Genomic DNA, 19,479 nt, shown 5'->3' on the forward strand with positions numbered 1-19,479 from the left:
AGGTAAGCGATGCAGCACCACAGACCGCACGGTTCGGAGCGCATGACCCAATGGGTCACTGGGTCTCCAGTGCTTTTCCAAGTCAGCAATGACTTGGAAAGTACTTAGTAAAGAGGGTGCCTCTGCTTTTGTAGTACCTATCACCTCATGGCCAACACGAATTTCCAGAGCTTTGGAAGCAGGCACAAAGGAGTCTAATGCCCACTAACATTACTCTAAAGGAACCCAAAGTACAGCTCATGGATTTTTATCAGTTTTGTTTGCTGGATGTGCGAGATGACTCAGGTTTATAATAGCATGAGCCACCCAAAATGACACCCCACCCCCAAGAAAATTTGGTGGTGCTGTTTGACACAAAGAATACAAAGCAGGTAGAGATCGCTCAAGAAGCTGGCGCAACTTTTGATAATAACCCAATGACCATAATCAGGTTTTGCTTTTCCTCAGGTTGGAAGCCTTGCTAAAGGATGTCTGCTTTTATAATTCAATGAGGAGGACTCCACCTTCTTTTCCATAGGGCCCATTATTTTTAGGGAATTTTTTTTGTGGGGTGGGGGAGCCATGCACGATTCACTATGAAGACCCGTGGCTCTTATGAGCTGCCTGGTTTTAAATGGCCCGGTACTTTCCGTTTCCAGGTAAAAAGTTCCCAGGTGACAAATGGAGAACGGGAGGAATCTTCACAAGCTCACATGGCAAAGGGACAAATCCAAAGGCTCCGTTACTGGGAGGCTCTCTTCGGGTTTTCGATCAGCACCACAGAGTCCGTTTCTTCTTTGGTTTGCTTGTCATAAATGTCATACTTCTTCCAGTGCTAGAAGGCAAGCAAACACAGACACAATGACTTTTCTAAACAGGATTTCCTCCCCCTGAGTACTCCCAACCAATGCTTCCTTTTAAGTCAGCGTGCACGGAACCATATGCTCTGTGTTTTTACATTAAATAAGTTTTACCTATTTGAATCTTTTGTGAAACAAAACCATTGGGAATTAACAGTAGATGGAGGAAGAACATGGGATTTTGATATTAAGTGGCTATCTCGAGAGATAAAACAAATGTGGACCTTTCTAAAAGCGGAAACAAAATTCTTGAAGAAGGTGGGAAAAAAGAAGGGTAGTTTCTTTGACAATTTCACTGCGATACTAATTTCTACCTTTATTTTTGTAACAGTCAAACTGAATTGGGATAATTGGTTCGACAATTGCATACTTACAAGGAGGTACCCTAAAAAATGGAATTCCCACCCCCCAAAAGCTCTGTATTTAATTTTTTTTTACAAAACAATATTATTACCTTCAAAGTACTCTCCACTAGACTCAACACATTTGTCAAATCTGCAATTCTATTTTTGGAAACATTTTACAGAGGTAAACTTTATTGTAAGCAAATGATACCTCAATAATCCTGATTTTTTAATGTGAAATACATGTTTGTATTATAAGACAACGTGAAGAAATTATATAGCCTTGAAATGACTTGTTTCTTTAATAAATGGTGCTGGAACAACTGACTAAGCATTTGATAAATGAAGGTTAAACCCTTCCCTGACAGCAATAAATTATTGATGAATTAAAGACCTAATTATAAAAAATTCAAATTAATATTAGAAAAATATACAGATACTTCAGACAAGGGAATGGTTTTCTACACTTTGGAAATGGAAGGTTTGATTGTTTGATCGTATAAAGAAGAAAATGTTTCTCATATCATTACCCTAAATACAACACGAGGCAAACATATGCAATAAACTAAAGTGTTTGATATAGCTATATTTGATACATAAAGGTCTGGCATACAAAGAACTCTGAAAAGTCACCAAGGAAAAGATGCATGAATACTGCAGGGACAAAATGGACAATGAACCATTATTTCATAAAAAATATCATTTTAGCCAATGAATGTATGAAAAAATACATACAATGTGATATGTAAGATAAAAAAAATATAACATCCTTTTCTATTCTATCAAACTGGCAAGAATTGGAAAAAGTAGATACCACGATGTTGGCAAAAATGTGGCAAAATATTCATTCCTATATACTGCTCTATGGAGTGTCGGTGGCACAGCGGTTCCGTGTTGGGCTGCTAACCGCAAGGTCAGCAGTTTGAAAGCACCAGTCAGTCAGCTCCAAAGGAGAAAGATGAAGTTTTCTACTCCCAGAAAGAATGACAGTCTTGGATCTCCACAGGGGCAGTTCTACCCTGTCCTTTAAGGTGGGCATGAGTCAGAATGGACCCAATGACAATAACCTGGTTGCAATCTAAACTTGTTCTTTGGAATAAATTAAGTGTATATGTTCTAATCCCATATTTCCTTAATAATGCAAACTGCAAAGGAATCAGACTTTACATATGTAACTTGGGTTTTTCATTTAACAGCAGTTATATATATTTTACACAGCAGTAAAAATATTTCAAATTCCTTAACCTCTGCCTATGCCATTACATGAATTACCATAATTTGACCAATAATCTTGTTATTTTTAGCTGCTATTGAATGAGCCCTAAACTCATGCCTGGTGATCTTTACAGAAACAGACCCCCAGAGCTTTGCATCTGCCGAGCCGCTGGGTAGATTTGAACTGCTAACCTTTCAATTAGCATAGGGTTGCAAACCACTTGTACCACCCAGGCTCCTTACCTGTGTCCTTAATGACTATTTAATTTACTGGACCATAATTTGTCTATATCAATCACACTTTAACAATCCTACTCATTAAATTGTATCACAAGAAGATAATCAAGTATGTCCCTAAACACGTGGCTGTGAAATGATAACTACCTGAAGTTTACAAATCACTTCTGGGAAATGCTCAACAACAGGGCTTTAGTTAAGTTCATTACAATATAGGCATACAACGCAATACTACGCCTCCATTTAAAACGAGCAAGGACTCTGATGAAGTCGTGGGTAACAACACTGTCTGGGCTGCTAAGCCAAAGTTGGCAGTGAGAACCCACTAGCCACTCCGCTGGCGACAGATGTTCCAGTTATTTTTGGAAAAGTGTTAGTCTGATTGCTATTGATCTTGCTAGGTGCTGTGGAGTCCACTTTCGGCTCAGAGGGACATGATGGACAGAAAAGGACTGCCCTAAAGGGTTTCCTAAGCTGCAATCTTTATGCGAGCTGATTGCCAGGTCTTTGCTTCCATGAAGTAGCTAGTGGCTGCAAACTGCCAGCCTGTTAATTAGCAGGCAATTAAAGCACTGACTGGTGCTTTAATTAGCAGGCAAGTGCCTCACTGTTGGGCCCCAGGGCCCCTATATATAGGATCTAAACTCACACCCATGGCCATCAAATCAATTCCGACTCACAGCTACCTTACAGGACAGAGTAGAACCGCCTCTGTGCTTTTCTGAGGCTGTTCATCTTCATGGGAGTAGAAAGCCTCATCTTTCTCCCACAGAATGGTTTCAAACTGCTGACCCTACAGTTAATGGCCCAACGTGTAAGCCACTATGCCACCACCCCTATCCTAGGATTTTATATACACACACACACACACACACACACACATATATATACATACATACATATATATGTAGAGTACATACACATACACACACGCATATATATAAAATGGGCTAAGGGTCAGCACACTTTTTCTGTAAATGGCCAAATCTTAAACATTTTCTATTCTGAAGAGCATATGGTCTCTTGCCCAACAAGTCCATTGTGCTGCTGTAACATGACAGCGGCCACAGAAAACCCATAAATGAGTGCTCTCATAATACTTCATGGCCACTCAAAGGTGACTTCCAGATCATTTCCGCGGGCCATGCATGAGTATTCTTCTTTTACGTTGTTTCCTAACAAGCTTAATACATTTAAATAAATAAATAAGGCTTATCCATCCACTGCGTCACTTCCAATTCACAGTGATTCAATCGAACAGAGTAGAATTACCCCTCTGGTTCTTTGGGTTCCTGAGACTGTAGATCTTTCTTTTCTTTTTTTAAGTTTAATTAAATTTAATCATTCAAGCATATTGGCTCCCCCTTTCCCTCCAGCCTCCCCGGCCATGCCCCTCAGCAGTATCAATCTAGTTATTGTCTCTGTAGATCTACCTATCTTGGATTTCATAGACAGAAAATCAGCATATATCATTTTCTGATAAGCCACCTTCAAAACTCTTCCTGGGTTATATTTCTTTCAAGTTTGTCTTTCATCCCTCCAGAGTTGTTGGTGTGATTTTTTTGGGGTCTTTATTTTAAAATTTGTTTTATTTGCATATACTTCACATTATCATACCATTGAATCATATTAAGAAGATTTGTACAATCACCACCACAATCAATTCCAGAACATTTTCTTCTCATACTCATTGTTGCTAGCTCCCCATTTCCCACCCTCTCGCCTGCCATGCCCCTATCAGAAGAGCCTGTAACTCTTGATGGAAGCTGAGTAGTTGGTAGGGCCACAACGCTGACCTGTGGTTAACAGCTCAATGTGTAACCCACGAAGTCACCAGCGTTCCTTCCTGTATTTCAAGGGAGTCCATTTCAACTCATAGAGATCCTATAGCACAAAGGAGAAGTGCCCTTTTGAATTTCCTAGGCTGTGAGTCTTACTGGGAACAAAACAGCCTCATCTTTCACCAGGGAATAGCTTGTTGGTTCGAACTGCTGACCCTTATGGTGAGCAACTCAAAGAGTAACCCACTATGTCACTGGGGCTCTAAGGATGTACAAAATCAGGCAGTGGGCAGGATTTTGTCTGCTGGGCATTAGCTTGCAGCTCCCTATCAGAGAGAGAAATTCTGGAAGGAAGGTGTGGCGGCAGCATAAAATTCGAATCTCCCCCAATGGAGAATTATAACCAAACATAAACAAGGCAAGTAGGACAGGTACCAAAGCAACACCAAAGTCCACAGACAGAATCTACATCAAAACCAGATGGAAAGGCTTCCTCAGTGAGCCCCTATAGAATGCACGAGGAGAGGACAAGCCACAGAGAGCTGTTAAGATCTATTTCATATCAGCTGTGGAAAAATAAGTAACAATGAATCAACAGGGCCTCTGGTAGACCTGAGAACTTTCAAATCACTCATTCAAATCTCAGCAGGCTAATATCTGTACGACAGAAACTAGGAAGGGCGTGCACCTTCAAACAGTGATTGGATGCCAAGGGTCTCTGGTATAGTTTGGGTCCTAGAAATTTTCAAGGTGAATCATCTAAAGGTCCTTTCCAGATCAAAACCCCGCTCAGAAGAGAAACCAGGTAGAAAAGACTCGAAATTGAGCAGGGATATGTTGCTGTTGCTGTTGTTTTGATTGTTAGGTGACATCGAGTCATCTCCGCCTTATCATCACCCTGCGTACAACAGACTGGACCACGGAGCGGTCCTGCACCATCTTCACAATTGCCCTTATGGCTGCGTCCATTATTGCAGCGACGGTGTCAGTCCATTTCGCTGAGGGCAGGGATAAAACAGGCCCCCCCAAAAGGAAAGAACGTTCAGATAATAGCAGAGGAGAGCAATAGGGCCAAGAGAATTCAGAAAGCAATTTATACACTTTTGAATAATTTTTTAAATCAAAGATGGAGCTCTACGACTGTGCAATCTGAGAAGAAAAATTACCCTCAATCAAGGCTCCTAATAAGATGATTGTGATGTAAAATGAGCAATAGAATAATATCTGGACAGAATAAAAATCTGCTAGAAAAAAATGCCCATACCCACTGTGTCAGTCTGGGTACTTTAGAGAAACAAATCCACAGAAACTCATGTTTAAAGGAGAGTTTTAGATAAACGTTAAGTTAACATCAAAAAAACATCCCAACCCAGTGTTGCCCAAGCCCACAAGTCCAATGTTAACCCATATGTCTGACACCAATCCACAAAGTCCTCCTCCATCTCACAAAACACACACAATGATGTCAACTGCAGGAGGAAAGCCGAATCAGTGAATGTCTAAGCATCTCAGTGCTGGCAGGGGTCTCCACGTGTGCTCTAGCACCCAGGGCTGCATCGGGGTTGGTCCATGCGGCTTCTCCTTAGGGATGTCTTGCAGGAAGTGCGCCTTGGCAGCTGAAGCAGGGAACTGGCTAAGGCAGCTACACCCTAGTCAAAGGTGACCAGATTTTCACATTGGTGAAGCGGGACACCTTTGATAAAACTCATATCGTGGCGAAATAGCCACATGGCAGCCGAAAACCATCTACCCTAGCTTGTCATGCATTCTTTCCAAAAATTGGGACTTTTTTAAAATGACGGGACGCGGGGAAAATTGTTAAAAATCGGGACTGCCCGGCCAAAAGCAGGACGTCTGGTCACCTTACCCTAGTCCGACTATCACAAAGCAAGAGACCCGAGAACTAGAAAGGCGAGACTCACCAAGACATTTATCCCCCCGCCCTTCAATTAACCCCACATGTGTTTATTGGCCAGGTTGGCACAATAAACTAACTCACCCCCCCCCCCACAAAACAGATGAACACTATAACACTTGAAAACTAGTTAAACTATCTTAAGAAGTAACATGCTAAGGAAATCACTTATTTGGCACAGCAGAATATCATAAACCAGAATTAGAAAGACTCAAGACATGACACGATAAAACTCTAATAAATAAAACTACATGAAAATGATCACTTCAGATATGAAGGCTCAGCTTGAAGGATTCAAATGCAAATACACACAACAAATAATTCTTTCCAGGAAAGAAAGGATGAAAAGCGTGCTGGGTTTTCTGGTTTTGTTTTTTTTTGTTTCTTAATAAAAAAGGAAGGAAGGAAGGAAGATGGATGAAAATGACTCAAAAGGATGTGACAGACATAGAAGGTAGGCAAAGAAAGCAAGGGCACAGAATAAAATCTGTAATAAAGATATTTTTATGGAAACGGAAAAAAAAGTTTGAAAGTACATACTGAAAAAGCACATCATCCATCTCAGAAAGTCAACACAGAAGGCCCAGAACATCAAGATAGATTCTAGTAAAATGATAGGACATGACATTTTCAGAAAGGGTTTCAGACAGAAAGAAAATTAGATTGTCAGCAGAGTTTGCAAAAAGTTTTATGACAGAAAAAAAAAGATTGCATGCTTAAGATACCCTGGCTGGGTGCAAAAAGAGAACTGCTGGCACTGTGAGATAAGCATTAGACTGTTAACCATAAGGTTAGCAGTTCAAAACCTACTAGCTGCTATTTAGGAGAACAATGAGGCTATGTGTCTCAGCAAGGCCTTATAGTCTGGAAATTCGTTGGTAGTTTGGTTTGCTTTTTGGGGGGTTAATAATGTACTGCCATTGAGTCCAGTCTGACTCATAGCAAACCCATAGGACAGAACAGAACTGCCCCCATGGGTTTCCAAGACTGTAAATATTTACAGGAATAGAAAGCTTATCTTTCTCCCAAGGAGCAGCTGGTGATTTTGAACTGCTGACCTTTCAGCTCGTAGCCCACCGTAGTGGCTTTTGATTGGCTGATAGCCAAAAGGTTGCTAGTTTGGGAGCCCACCCAACAGCCCCTTGGATGAAAAGGTCTTTTTAAAGATGTCATTCAGCAAAACCTGATGCAGCAGCAGTTCTAACACCCACCAGGAAGCAAGGAAGCGTGAACCTTCAAGCCAAAAAGACTTTCAATGACAAATGCAGCAAACTCCATCAACATGTAAATAAATCAGAAAACATTGGTCCATTGAGTCCATTGAGCAGAAACATCTAACGCTTCAGACCCCAAGATTCCAATGCTCCAGACCACCAGAATGACGGCCGTGAACACTAAAACAGGAGTTGGCTTCAAAAAATTAATGAAAAACTTTGAATCCCTCTTCATTGATTTTGTCCACGAAATGTTTGAAGCCCTCTCATGTATCCAAATGTGGAAGCCAACAATCTCAAGAGGCCTGGATGAGAGACAGGACTGTAGTAGGATGAATGCACGTGCTGACACGGCACAGACACGGCCCAACTTTCAAGTCAGGTGTGAACTAAAAGAACGAATGAGGAAAAACACAACAACAGCTGTCCGTGTCAATAATCAGGAAAAGGATTCGATACTTTACTATGTAAAGTTTAGAAATTCCTTCAGTTCCACCAATTTCCTCATCGGTTCAGTCAGTCTTCCTCAGAAAATGCAATTTTATGAAAATATATTGCACGATATGGTTGGTTAAAAGCATGGATGCCTGGGTCCAGATCCCAGCTCTACTGCATATTTGTTGAACTTGCACCCTAGATGTGCTATGTGTTAGCAATGTGATCTTAAACAAGTTTATATATAATCCCTCAGGTGCTTCATCTTCTTGATCTGTATCCATAAAGATAATAGATAGGGTCCCTCAGAATGGTGCCTGATAAATGTATAAAGTATAAGTGTCGAGCATATTGTAAAGGTTCGATAAGGATAAGCTATTATGACTGTTGTGACTATTCCATTTTACCAAAGAAAGATTTTGTTGTTGTCTTGATGTTGTGGGCCAAACATTAACTTACAGCTATGTCTAAGGGAAGGGACTAAGAGTGGTTTTCTTTCCTCTTGCTAATGGATTTCGCAATGTTCCTACTTTGACAACCTGTTTCTACTTTGAAGAGGAGAAAGCAAACTTTTTTAATTGGAAAAATGAGCCCTGAAAATGAGCACATCATTCCTTCCTGTTCATCAGGCCTCATGCCGAAGGGAGCTGGACAATAGCACAAAAACAAGTAATTTTTTCACTACAGTGAACGCTGCCCCTGAAATGGCTACTTGAGAGATGACATTCGTCTGTCTTTTACAAATGCCCTTTTCAATCCCTACAGCGTGGACTACCTGTTCCTGTTCATCCTTCATTAGAACCGGGCTCTTTCCGAGGGCTGCTTTCAAGAACACAGCCATGTAAGGCAAGAGGAACAAACGCGGAGGCCTAAGCCTATTAGTCAGCCTTGCAAATTGGAAGCCAGTCTCATTTTGCAACCACTTGTAAAAAGACGAAATAAGCCCACAAAATTGCCCTTCCATAATTTGATCTTTACCCATTTGTAAATTAAGGTCACCCACAATAGACTACTGGCCCACAGATGAAAAACATCAATAGATGAGCGAGGAGGGAAAAAAACAAACATAACCAGCCAAACAGAGCTTTATGAGACTAAATAGAATTGGATTTTGGTTGTTAGTTATCAAATGCTGGAAAATTCACTTTGAACATAGGTGTTTGTATTTTGAAGACATAAACAAATGCAGAGGTGTGGGGAAACTTTGAGTCTCAATTTAAGATTTCTTTCAAGATAAGGTTTAAGATATTTGCCACAGTGAATGTTTTCCTTAGAAATGAAATGTGTTTTAATATGCCTAAGCAACATACCCTGAACCCAGAAACTTTTGTATACATTTCAGGTCGAGTTCTCAGATCAACATGCAAAATAGGACCGTGACACAGTGTGAATTATAGATCCCACGTCTTGAGACCCTCACAGCTTAAAAAAATGAGGAAAAATTGAGTGTGTTGTGGAGAGGACTAACTTAGTAACATTTGAGGTGGTGGTTAATCCAACTACTCACTTTGTAAAGGGAAAGAATTCAGCATGTAGCCTGCTGTCCTAGCAGGATCGGAATTTCAGCATGACCAGGGTTCAGCTGGTGGTGATGGAAAGAAGTGCTTTACAGAAAGGTGCCAGCTTCTCACTACAGATCCCACAACAGGAATAGCGAAATCGTCATTGTACAAGCCCTAATGAAAGTCCCTGGAGAAGGACATCATGCTTGGTAAAGGAGAGGGGTAGTGGAAACAAAGAGGAAGGCCTTCAAGGAGATGGATCGACACAGTGGCTGCAACCATGGGCCCAAATATTCACAACCATTGTAAGGATGGCGCACAAGCAGGCAGGCAGTTTCCTTTTGTTGTGCAAGGTCATTGTCGACTGGCACCAACTCAATGGCACCTCTCAACCACAGAAGGGATTCAGGCGAGGGTACGAAGGAGTGTAAAGAGAGTTCGCTGAAGAGTTGGTGGGTTTGCTAACAGACCACCACACAGATTAGCTTCATGTGGCAAGAGAGAAAACAAGCGTAGAGAGTGGGAGGGGGCACACGGGGGTCCTCCTGAACACAGGGAGCAGTCTTAGCATTCCCAGGTGGAACAAATCAAGGAGGTGGGGTTCCTGCTAATAGGGATGGTTATCAAGTGCGTATGGTGTGAATGTTAGATCCTATTCAGGGATTATTCATTGTAAGAGGAGAAGGATGGTAGCTTCACTCTGAAGGAAAACACTCTTCCTGAGGAAAGCTACATGTTGTGATTCAGTGCCGTCCTGACCCCTCCTAGCAAACCATGGACCACAGAAGGAAACCTTGCCCAGTCCTGCACATCCTCATCATCATTGTTCAAGATATGTACAGAAATGAATAAAAGGGGGGAAATCAGCAGGCTTTGGAAGTCAACTGTAAGTTGAAAGGCTACTTTCCAATCAGGACTGCAAAGCTGGCAGAGTTGTGAAAATAGAATGGGTTTTCAAGAAGCAGGGAGGACTAGAACTATTTGATGGATGAAAAGAAACACAGAGGCCAGAAGCAATTCCCTCCCCACCAAATATGGCCTGCAGCCCAATCAGTCAGCGAGAAAAACAAACAGCAAAGCAAGAAGAAGATACCTTGTTGGCCAAAAATGTTGCTACAGTGATGAACAAAACATCACGAAAACATGAGAAACCTTAAGGAACACTATACTGAGGATTTAATTTAGTTGCGGCCACACCTAAATAAAAAATTTAATGACCACGCTTGATGGTGTCGTATGGGAGAAAAGAGCGTGTAGAAAAGGCATGAGTTATTTCTTTGGATTATGCGTCAGGAACTTGGGCTTAGAAAGGGTTCTAGTTCAGGTTCTGCAACGAACCCTCTGGGACAGTCCCGCAATGTCTCCAATCTCTAAAGGACCCAAATCTAGTGTGTTGGAGATTTCTAGATCTCAAAGGAAATCCTTCAACATGTAAACATCAAGGTCAGTAGACGACCTCTAAGGCCATATTCCTTCCATATTCCATGGAGGAGTCTAGAAGTAAAAGGCTAGTCTTATGGCTGATACGCAGTTCATATTGTGAGGACTGCAGCCATGTAAAGAAAAAACAGAGTATTCATTTGATGAAAAAGCAGACAAGAAATTTTTTTTCTGTCTGGCATTTTTATACTTTCCGTTTCAAAGCACTGATTTTGTTTAATGATCTACAACCACCACAACCAAAACTACCTTCTAGTGGTCCACCTTGTCACTATATAAGCCTCACTAAATGATAGAATTATCCAACTCGTTGGAAACAAACCAACATATTATCCTCTAGAACGAAAATTGAAAAAAGAATGATTTCCTCCGCTCTAAGGAAGATAATTGATCTGGTTCTGCCGTCAACGTCACACAATCACTGAGACCTGAAACTTTGAAATTATTTTTTGCTCACTCCACTTTTCAACACCCACCCAGCATCACTGAGTCATAGTGATTTTCCTTTAACAACGTCTCTTGTATCTATTAATCTCCTGTGCTATCGCCAAAGTTCAAGTCCCTATTAGCTCTCAGACCTGGATGACTATAATGTCCTTTGTTCCCCTTAATGATTGGCACAGGGATTTTCTTATTATTATTATAATACATGCTCATTATAGGCAATTTGGGATATTCAGAAAAGTAGAGAGGAATTACATTCCTGCTCGAGTTGAGTATTGTACTCCATTTCCTTCCAATCACTGTCCCATGTATATATTACTGTATTTTATTGTTATCAAAATTAGAGTAGGGCTAGTGCTATGCATTTATGGGTATTTTGTAGTCTTACAAGTATTTCGTTAGGACTTTAAATGCTTGGGGAATTCAACTTTTAATTTTTTAAAACAAATCCTCCATTCTTGCTGTTCCACTGGTTTCTGTTTATATTAGTAACAAAGGACGCATTGCCCATCTTTTTGCTGTTGTTGGGTTACTTCCTTAAACTACGATTCTACAAGCATGAAAGGCTCCAAGATTCGTGTTGCCTTTTGCCAAGCTGCCCTCCATAAAGGCTATATGCGCTTGTACAGATCTCATCACATTCTCAGCATTTTGATGATCTCTTCCAGGCTTTGGTTGACACGTCTTGTGTGGATCGGTGAGTCTCATGTTTTCACAGAGTGTGCATTTGGGCCGTGGTGCTTTAACTAGTTTCCAATCTGCTAAAGAAGGGTAGCCATCTCAGAGCCCTTGCAGGTGCCCGGCACAGAAGATCGGCATGTGAAGCCACATTGTGTACGATAGCCAGGAAGGGTGGGGCCTGTGACAAATGGAAGAGTGTCTGCTCTGCCTAAGACTCCAAATTGAAAACTTGTAAATACACCAGGCTAGAGAACATCTGGTCAGATGGTGGACCAGACAGACCAGCTCTCCAGAACCTCTACAACAGAGACACCAGAGACCCACTGAAACCGACTGAGCTGGTCAGCCTGGACCCCTGTGTGTCCAAGGAAAGGGCAGAGAAGTGGACTGACTACCCACTGGGCGAAGAAGCTGAGGACAGGTGGTGAGAGAGGACACACAATGAGTGCATTGGGAGCTGACCTGACACAGTGGCCTTCTGCAAGCAGCATTTGGGAAGGTAGCAGCCTGGCGACTGGTGATAAGAAAAATGTAATCCTCCTTTATACCCTATGCCCTCCTGAGAACCAGACGCATCGCCAGCTCCCTCCCACCCTGACCTGCCGCGCTCTGCACAGCCCCTGATCTGCCTGAGGTTGGAGCCTTGCCCTGGTGGCTCTGGCTCACCAAGGTTGGAGATGGGTGGACTCGGCCTCATCAAGCTATCCCTAACCCCCTGGGGTGTGATCTCCACAAAGTGACTCAACCTCACCCAGGCACAATTTCCTCATTTGTAAAATGAGACCAACAGCACCGACTTCCTAGTGATTAGGTGGCTCCACCACAAGAACATAAGCAAGGCCTCTACTTCACTGTCTAGCCCATGGCGGCTGTTCACTTAGTAGCTGTGGTATGAAGATAGCGACAAAGATCATCCTAAGGAAAACACCGATACCAGTGATGGCCACGGTGCACTGCAGACTGTTTCACCAAGAGAGGAATGGCCTGAGGCACAGTCACCTCAATTTCTTTTCTAACATTTTTTTTTATTGCAAATTAGGTGAGGGAATAATCTCTACTTATTACGAGTACTTCGTGCACTCCTCTACCAACACGGAAGAACTAACACAGGTTGCCATACTCGCCCCAGTTCTGGGGTTTAGCGTCCCCAACAGATCCTTGGCTTCTAGGCCTCCAGGCCTAGGGGGTGCCCAATAGCCAAGGGTCTGGCTGAGTTGTCTATGACCATGACTTCATGAGAAAGCAAATCCACGGGATGGATCCTCCTCTGATAACACATCAGCCCAACCCTCTTCCTTAACCCGGTGATTATCCCCTGCCCTTGTGAATCGTCCACGTTACAAGAATTCGTTGGTGATGTGATTGAACTATTGAGCTGTATATGTGGGTTGTGTGCCAATAAAATGGTTTTAAAAAGGAATTGAGTGGTGATTCAAGATCAATGAAAGATGTTATCAATAATTACACTAAATGCTTACATTTATTATGTGCGCCGAGCACAATGAGTGGTTTTTAGGTTTTTATTTAACTTACTTATGAATACCAGGGGTAGGTGCTACCCCAAAGTTTACAAATGGGAATACTGAGGCACAGGAAAATTAAGAGGAAGTTATCCAATATCAAAATGATGGTAAGCAACCCAGCAGAGATCTGAATCCAAACCATCGGACCCCAGAGCCCAGGCTGCTGTGTACATGCTGCACTACTTCCCCTTACTGCTCTGGGTCTAATGTTACTAATTCAAGATAATTGAAAGATATAATGATACTGATTTTTATGTCATGTTGTGTCTTTCTTACTTCATTAAAATAAATAGATTTACCACAATAGCCTCAAGTTATTTTGTTCCTGTTAAGGTTCTCCAGCCACAAAATCTGGCATGAGGGTCTGCAGGATACAAGAAGAGGGGTAGGTTAGCTCCATTTCCGTGTCTCCTGAGTACAGCTTTCCAGGAAAAGCAGGAACAAAGGAAATTTCTAGCACTCATCCTGTCTTTGACAATTGTTTAAAATTATCAAAGAATCAGAAGACCCACCTATTGGGCTAGTTTCATACAGAAGGCTCCATCGCCCTGCACAGAGAAGAGAATGAAGCCCAGTGAAATGAGGCAGGTATCAAAGCCCTCGTGGTGCAGTGGGCTTACCATCGGGCTAAACATTGGGCTGGTAACCACATGGTTGGCAGTTCAAAACCACCAGCTGTTCTGCAGGAGAAAGATGAGGGTTTTTTTGAGCCCATAAAGATTTACAGTCTTGGAAACCCACAGGAGCAGTCTACTCAGTTCTCTGGGGTTACAATTGAGTGGGCATCGACTTCGGTGGCAGTAGGCTTAAAGGATTCTTCTGGGGACTTCTTAAATCCAGTGCATTTGGCCTGAGCGACACAACACTTTAAACCAGCCATTCTCCCATCTTTTAGATCAGATGCTGTTTCAAGGCACTCAATTCACATGCCAGAGTCAAGGCTTACCAGGGTGTCATCATTCTGGTCTCCAAACATTTCTTTAAAAATCTTGCCAGGGTCAGGAATCGGAGGGAATATAATGATCTTGAGCCTTTAAGAAAACAGAGATATCTGAGGTCAAATGTTCAAGTCCGCAGTACAGTCCACCTAAATGCAGCCATATTAAAGAAGGCATGAACAAAAGACAAGCACTAGCAGTCACCTGGAGTGCAGCTGCAAGGCAATCTATCAAACAGGCGATGGAAAATCGATGCCTGAGGAGCCTCACATTTGAGTAGGGCAAAGGAGCCATCAAATTAGTTGTCCTCTACAATTTAAATACTAATAGTGCTTTACTTACAAACCAACTGGTGGCAGGGGCATTCCTCTCTGTTTCTTCTTCTCTCCTTCCCATTTTTGAATCTTACAGTGCTCTTTGGTGAACCTGCTCCATCTCCCAGATCTCTGAACAGTGCAGTACTCCAGGGTTCAGCTCTCTGCTTGGATCCCTTTCCTTCCCGATCTCCCTTACGCTCTCAGTGGTCTCTTAGTTTGGGGGGGGTTTAAAGCCACTGATATGTCAATCCAAACCCAACCCTTGCCATTGAGTCAGTTCTAATTCACAGCAACCCTATTCTGATTAAGACAGAGTATAACTGGGCCCTAGGGGCTCTGAGGCTATACATCTTTACAAAGCAGACAACCTCATCTTTCTCCTGCAGAGGGGGGGCTGGTGGAGTGGAGCCACTGACCTTCCAGTTAGCAGTCCAATGCTTAAACCACTATGCGTGAAGAGTTTCAAAGCCTTGGAAACCCTGATCGGGCCACTGTGAGTCAGAATTGACTTGATGGCCACACGTATTTACATGTCAAGGATTCTCAGAATTCTATTTCCAGTCTAGACCTCGCCCTTAATCCAGATCCATATACTCGACTGCCTATTTCACATCTCTCTCTACCAGGCATCTCAAATTTAAAAACACATACTAATAGTGCTTTACTTACAAACCAACTGGTGGCAGGGGCATTCCTCTCTGTTTCTTCTTCTCTCCTTCCCATTTTTGAATCTTACAGTGCTCTTTGGTGAACCTGCTCCATCTCCCAGATCTCTGAACAGTGCAGTACTCCAGGGTTCTGAGTCCACCTTTCCTTTACTGCCAACTCTCTTCACTTGGCCTCTTGATTTCAGTAAATGGCATGTGCTGCTCATGCCCCAAATCTATAAGTTATGCTGGAAGCCTCAATTTCTATCATTTCTCTATAAACCAATGATCAGCAAGTCCTATAATTTCTACATTCAAAATATATCTCACAGCTGAGTACTTCTTGCTAACCTTTAGCCCAGCAGACCTTCAGCATTCCCCAAAAATATGGTCATGCCTCCACCTGCTTCCATTCTTGCCCAAGGCAATTCTCCACAACGTCACTAAGGGGGCGTGACTTTTATGTCGGGAAATCAGATCACATCTCTCCTCTGCTTAAGGCCCTCCAGTGATTCCCCTTCACGCTTAGCAGAAACTCTTAGTTACTTGCCACGGCCTACCTGATCTGTCCTTTCCCTACTTCCCCACCATCTCTGGGCCAGCCAGACACATGAAACTCATCTGCCCTCAAGGCCTTTGTACCCATTGTTCCCTTAATCTGGAATATTCTTGCCTCCAATACATCATGGTTCATTCCTCTACTCAAGTCTCTTCTCCAGGGCCACTTTCCCAGAGAGACGTTCCTTGGCCATCCTATGCAAAATAGTCCCTTTTTATGTCCTAGTCCCTCCCCCACCCACAACTTTACTTCTCACCAGGCCAAATCACAGCTGTTAGTGTGAGATTATATTCTTACACTGACAGGGTTAGTACATGATATTATAGGAGCCCTGATGGTGTAGTAGATGTGCACAGGGGACTGCTGACCAGTTTGAAAGCACCAGCCACTCCCTGGGAGAAACATGAGGCTTCTAACTAACTAACTAACTAACTAACTAACTCCCATAAAGAGTTAGTCTTGAAAACCCAGAGGGGCACTTCTACCCTGTCCTTCAGGGTCGCCATGAGTCAGAACCGACTTGATGACAGTGAGATGTGATATTATAAATGTTATACTATTCATTTATTTTTCATGTATAGCTCCCTCTTCCCCACCCACCCACAACCATAAATGAGGGTCCTTAGGCAGTGCGAAATGCTCATCTGCTAACGGAAAGGTTGGGCGTTCAGGTTCCCCCAAAGGGACCTTGGAAGGAGGGCCTAGCGGTCTGCTTTCCAAAAGCAGTCACTGGAACGAACGCCTGAGGAGCGATTGTGCTGTGATGCACGTGGTGCGGCCCTAACTGGGAACCCACTCCATGACAACTGGTTGAGAATACACTCCACAGGGACTGTCTTATGCACTGCTGTAGGACGACCCTGTCTGGCACAGAGATGGCACTCCCTAACTGTGCGCTGGATGACGGAAACGGACAGGACAGCTCTCAACCCAGCTCAGTGACTTTATTCCAGCCAGCCTTACTTACGGCAAGACTACACCCTAGCATCGGACCAGGCCCTGGAGTGGGTCAGAGCAGGTCAAACATGCTCCAGGAGCAAGGCCAACCTGGTGATGCTCTCTCCTTCAGAGCATGAAGCAGCAGCCTCCTTTCCCTTAATATTAGACAGGCCATCTGATTAGGAAGTCTCCATTTCTAAAGCTGCATCCAGTTGAAAGTGCAAAGTGAACATAGGCCTGTTCAGTGATCCCGAACAAGCGGAAAGGGAGCTGGGCCAGGGCAACAAATCCAATACTTTGCTCGCCGGAAAATGGGTCCCAGAACGAACGACTTCTTGGCCATTCCATACCACCCTAAGCAACTGAAGGCTAAAATGCTTTCAGTCCACTGGGCAAATGTCAAATGCCAGTGCGAAGAGTAATAACCATAGCAAGCAGACTAGCAGAAACTGCAGAGCCTGCCTGAACAGCTCTCCTACCTTTTTAGGTAAAGCAGAAGGACTATGACTGCACCTGCCACAAGGACTGGAATGATGAGTACGATGGTGATGTAGAATGTGGAGCTGGTCTTCTGATCTGGAAAAAGGCATGCCAAGGAGGGAGGGGAAAAAAGCCTTTTTAGAAATAAAGCAAACAAAAGTTGTCATCGGTGTTAACCTGGGGGAAGGGGAAGACAAGAGTCAACATGAGGTAGCTGGCCTAAAAATAATAACAAGGGAAGACCATGAGGAGCTGTTGCATGTAAAATGGATGATCTCCTTATAAACCTTCCACTAATTCACCATCAAAATTGTCAAGGGGTTATGAGAGCACATGTTTCTGTCTCCTACCTATTTTCTATAATTCTTTAATCCTGTTCTATATCATAATAGTAAGGAGAAAACAAAGCCCTGTCCTCCTGATCCCTGACATTCCTGGGGTGAGTAAATACATGAAGGATCATGAGCAAGCTGGAGAGGGGGGTGATGAATGGTTAGACAATGGCATTGAGTTATACACGGAGAAGTTGTTGGAGTGTGTGTGGAGATAGAGAGAGAGAGAGAGAGAGATCATCTGATAACACAATCTTTAACTGGTTTCCGATTCTCTTAGCAAAGATGCCATATGTATTAAATGTCATGTCATTAAAACAGGCTATTTTCTTCTGGGCTCTTAACTTTGTAGTCAGTATGGAAACACTTAAAGGAATCACGGTAAGTGCCACAGCTACTACTCATAATTGAGCGCTTGCTATGCTTCTGACACCACCAATCAAACCAAACCCCACTTCCATCGAGTCAATTCTGGCTCATGGGGACCCCAAGTGTTACCAGTAGAGCTGCTCCCATGGGGTTTCTTGGCTATAATCTGTATGGAGGCACACTGCTGTGGAGTGTGTTTGAACCACCAACCTTTAGGGGGCGCAGACTGTGCCACCCAGGCCCCTAGTCTGACACCATAGTAGGGGCTTCCACGTGCTTTAGCTCATCTATGCTCCAAAGGTAAATGTTATTATCCCCCATGGAGCTTCCTACTCCCATACAGAGTTCCAGTCTCAGAAATTCAGGGGCAGGTCCACCTGTCCTGAAGGGTCACTTGGCATCAATTTGATGGCGAAGAGTTTTGGGCTTTGGGGTATGTTGGTGCCGGGGATTAACTGTGGGGCTGCTGGCCTCCTAGTTGGTGGTTCTGCTCTAAAGGCTGACTGCCTCGGAAACCCTCGGGAACAGTTCTGCTCTGTGCTGTAGGGCTTTCCTTCTAGACCAGAGGATGACCAGGAGCACCCAGGTGGCATCACTCCGGGTCCGGCACAATGATACGCAGCAGCCTCTAAGATGGGGCCAAACGATCCCCACTTCCTGGTACAGGTCCCTCTGTGTCATCCCATCTCCTGGAGTGTGCCTCAGACGAAACAACTCCCTTCTACACGACAACACAGCAGCAGCGGGGGTACAGCACTCTCAATGTTAGCTAATACAAGACTGAGGCTGCCCTCCTGGGTGCTCTCTCACGCACGCTCACACAATCTCTCTTGCTCGGGGAAGCCGGCTGCCAAGTTATGAGACAGTCCTGCGTAGAATTCCCAGCAGCTCAAACCTGAGGGAGGCCTCCATCTAGAAGCCGGTGAGGAAACGGAATCTTCTGCTCCCGGGCAGCCTGCCGATGGGGATTGCAGCCAAGGAGGCAGTGTGACCACAACTTCAATTGCACCAGAGGCCTGGCCTCTTCAGTCAGTGCCACCCCTGAGGCTGTGCCCACAGCCAGGGAGAGCTGTATGCCCAAGCCAACAGAACTAGGCATGGCGGCCTGAGCTCCACAGCCCTGCTCCAGAGGCAGCTTCTGCCCTCCAGGCCTGGGGGCACCGGGAGGGAGGCTCTGTGCCTGGTCCTGGGTCCACAGCTCAAACAATGCTTTTTCTAAAGTGTCAGGCCACTTTGATTTGCTAAGTACTTGGTGAGCTCACTCGGCCAATTAAAGGACTTTTGATAGAAAGGGAAAAAAAAAAGAATGAAGTATATAGTATTTATAT

General features: G+C 43.6%; 1 protein-coding gene across 1 annotated transcript in view; it reads right to left on the bottom strand.

Moving 5' to 3' along the window:
* Positions 1-242: 242 nt before the first annotated feature.
* The window catches only part of IL13RA1 (interleukin 13 receptor subunit alpha 1), a 77,072-nt gene continuing 57,835 nt past the window's right edge, over positions 243-19,479 (bottom strand). The window contains exons 9-11 of the mRNA XM_045298559.1: positions 17,450-17,546; positions 14,517-14,601; positions 243-814 (exon numbers count right to left, since the gene is read on the bottom strand). Coding sequence (XP_045154494.1) covers positions 722-814; positions 14,517-14,601; positions 17,450-17,546 — 275 coding nt within the window. The 3' untranslated portion in view covers positions 243-721. The remainder of the gene's footprint in view (positions 815-14,516; positions 14,602-17,449; positions 17,547-19,479) is intronic.

The sequence above is a fragment of the Echinops telfairi genome, unplaced genomic scaffold, assembly GCF_000313985.2.
Source record: "Echinops telfairi isolate 266 unplaced genomic scaffold, ASM31398v2 ScPeMD7_7427;HRSCAF=8465, whole genome shotgun sequence".
Taxonomy (NCBI): Eukaryota; Metazoa; Chordata; class Mammalia; order Afrosoricida; family Tenrecidae; genus Echinops; species Echinops telfairi.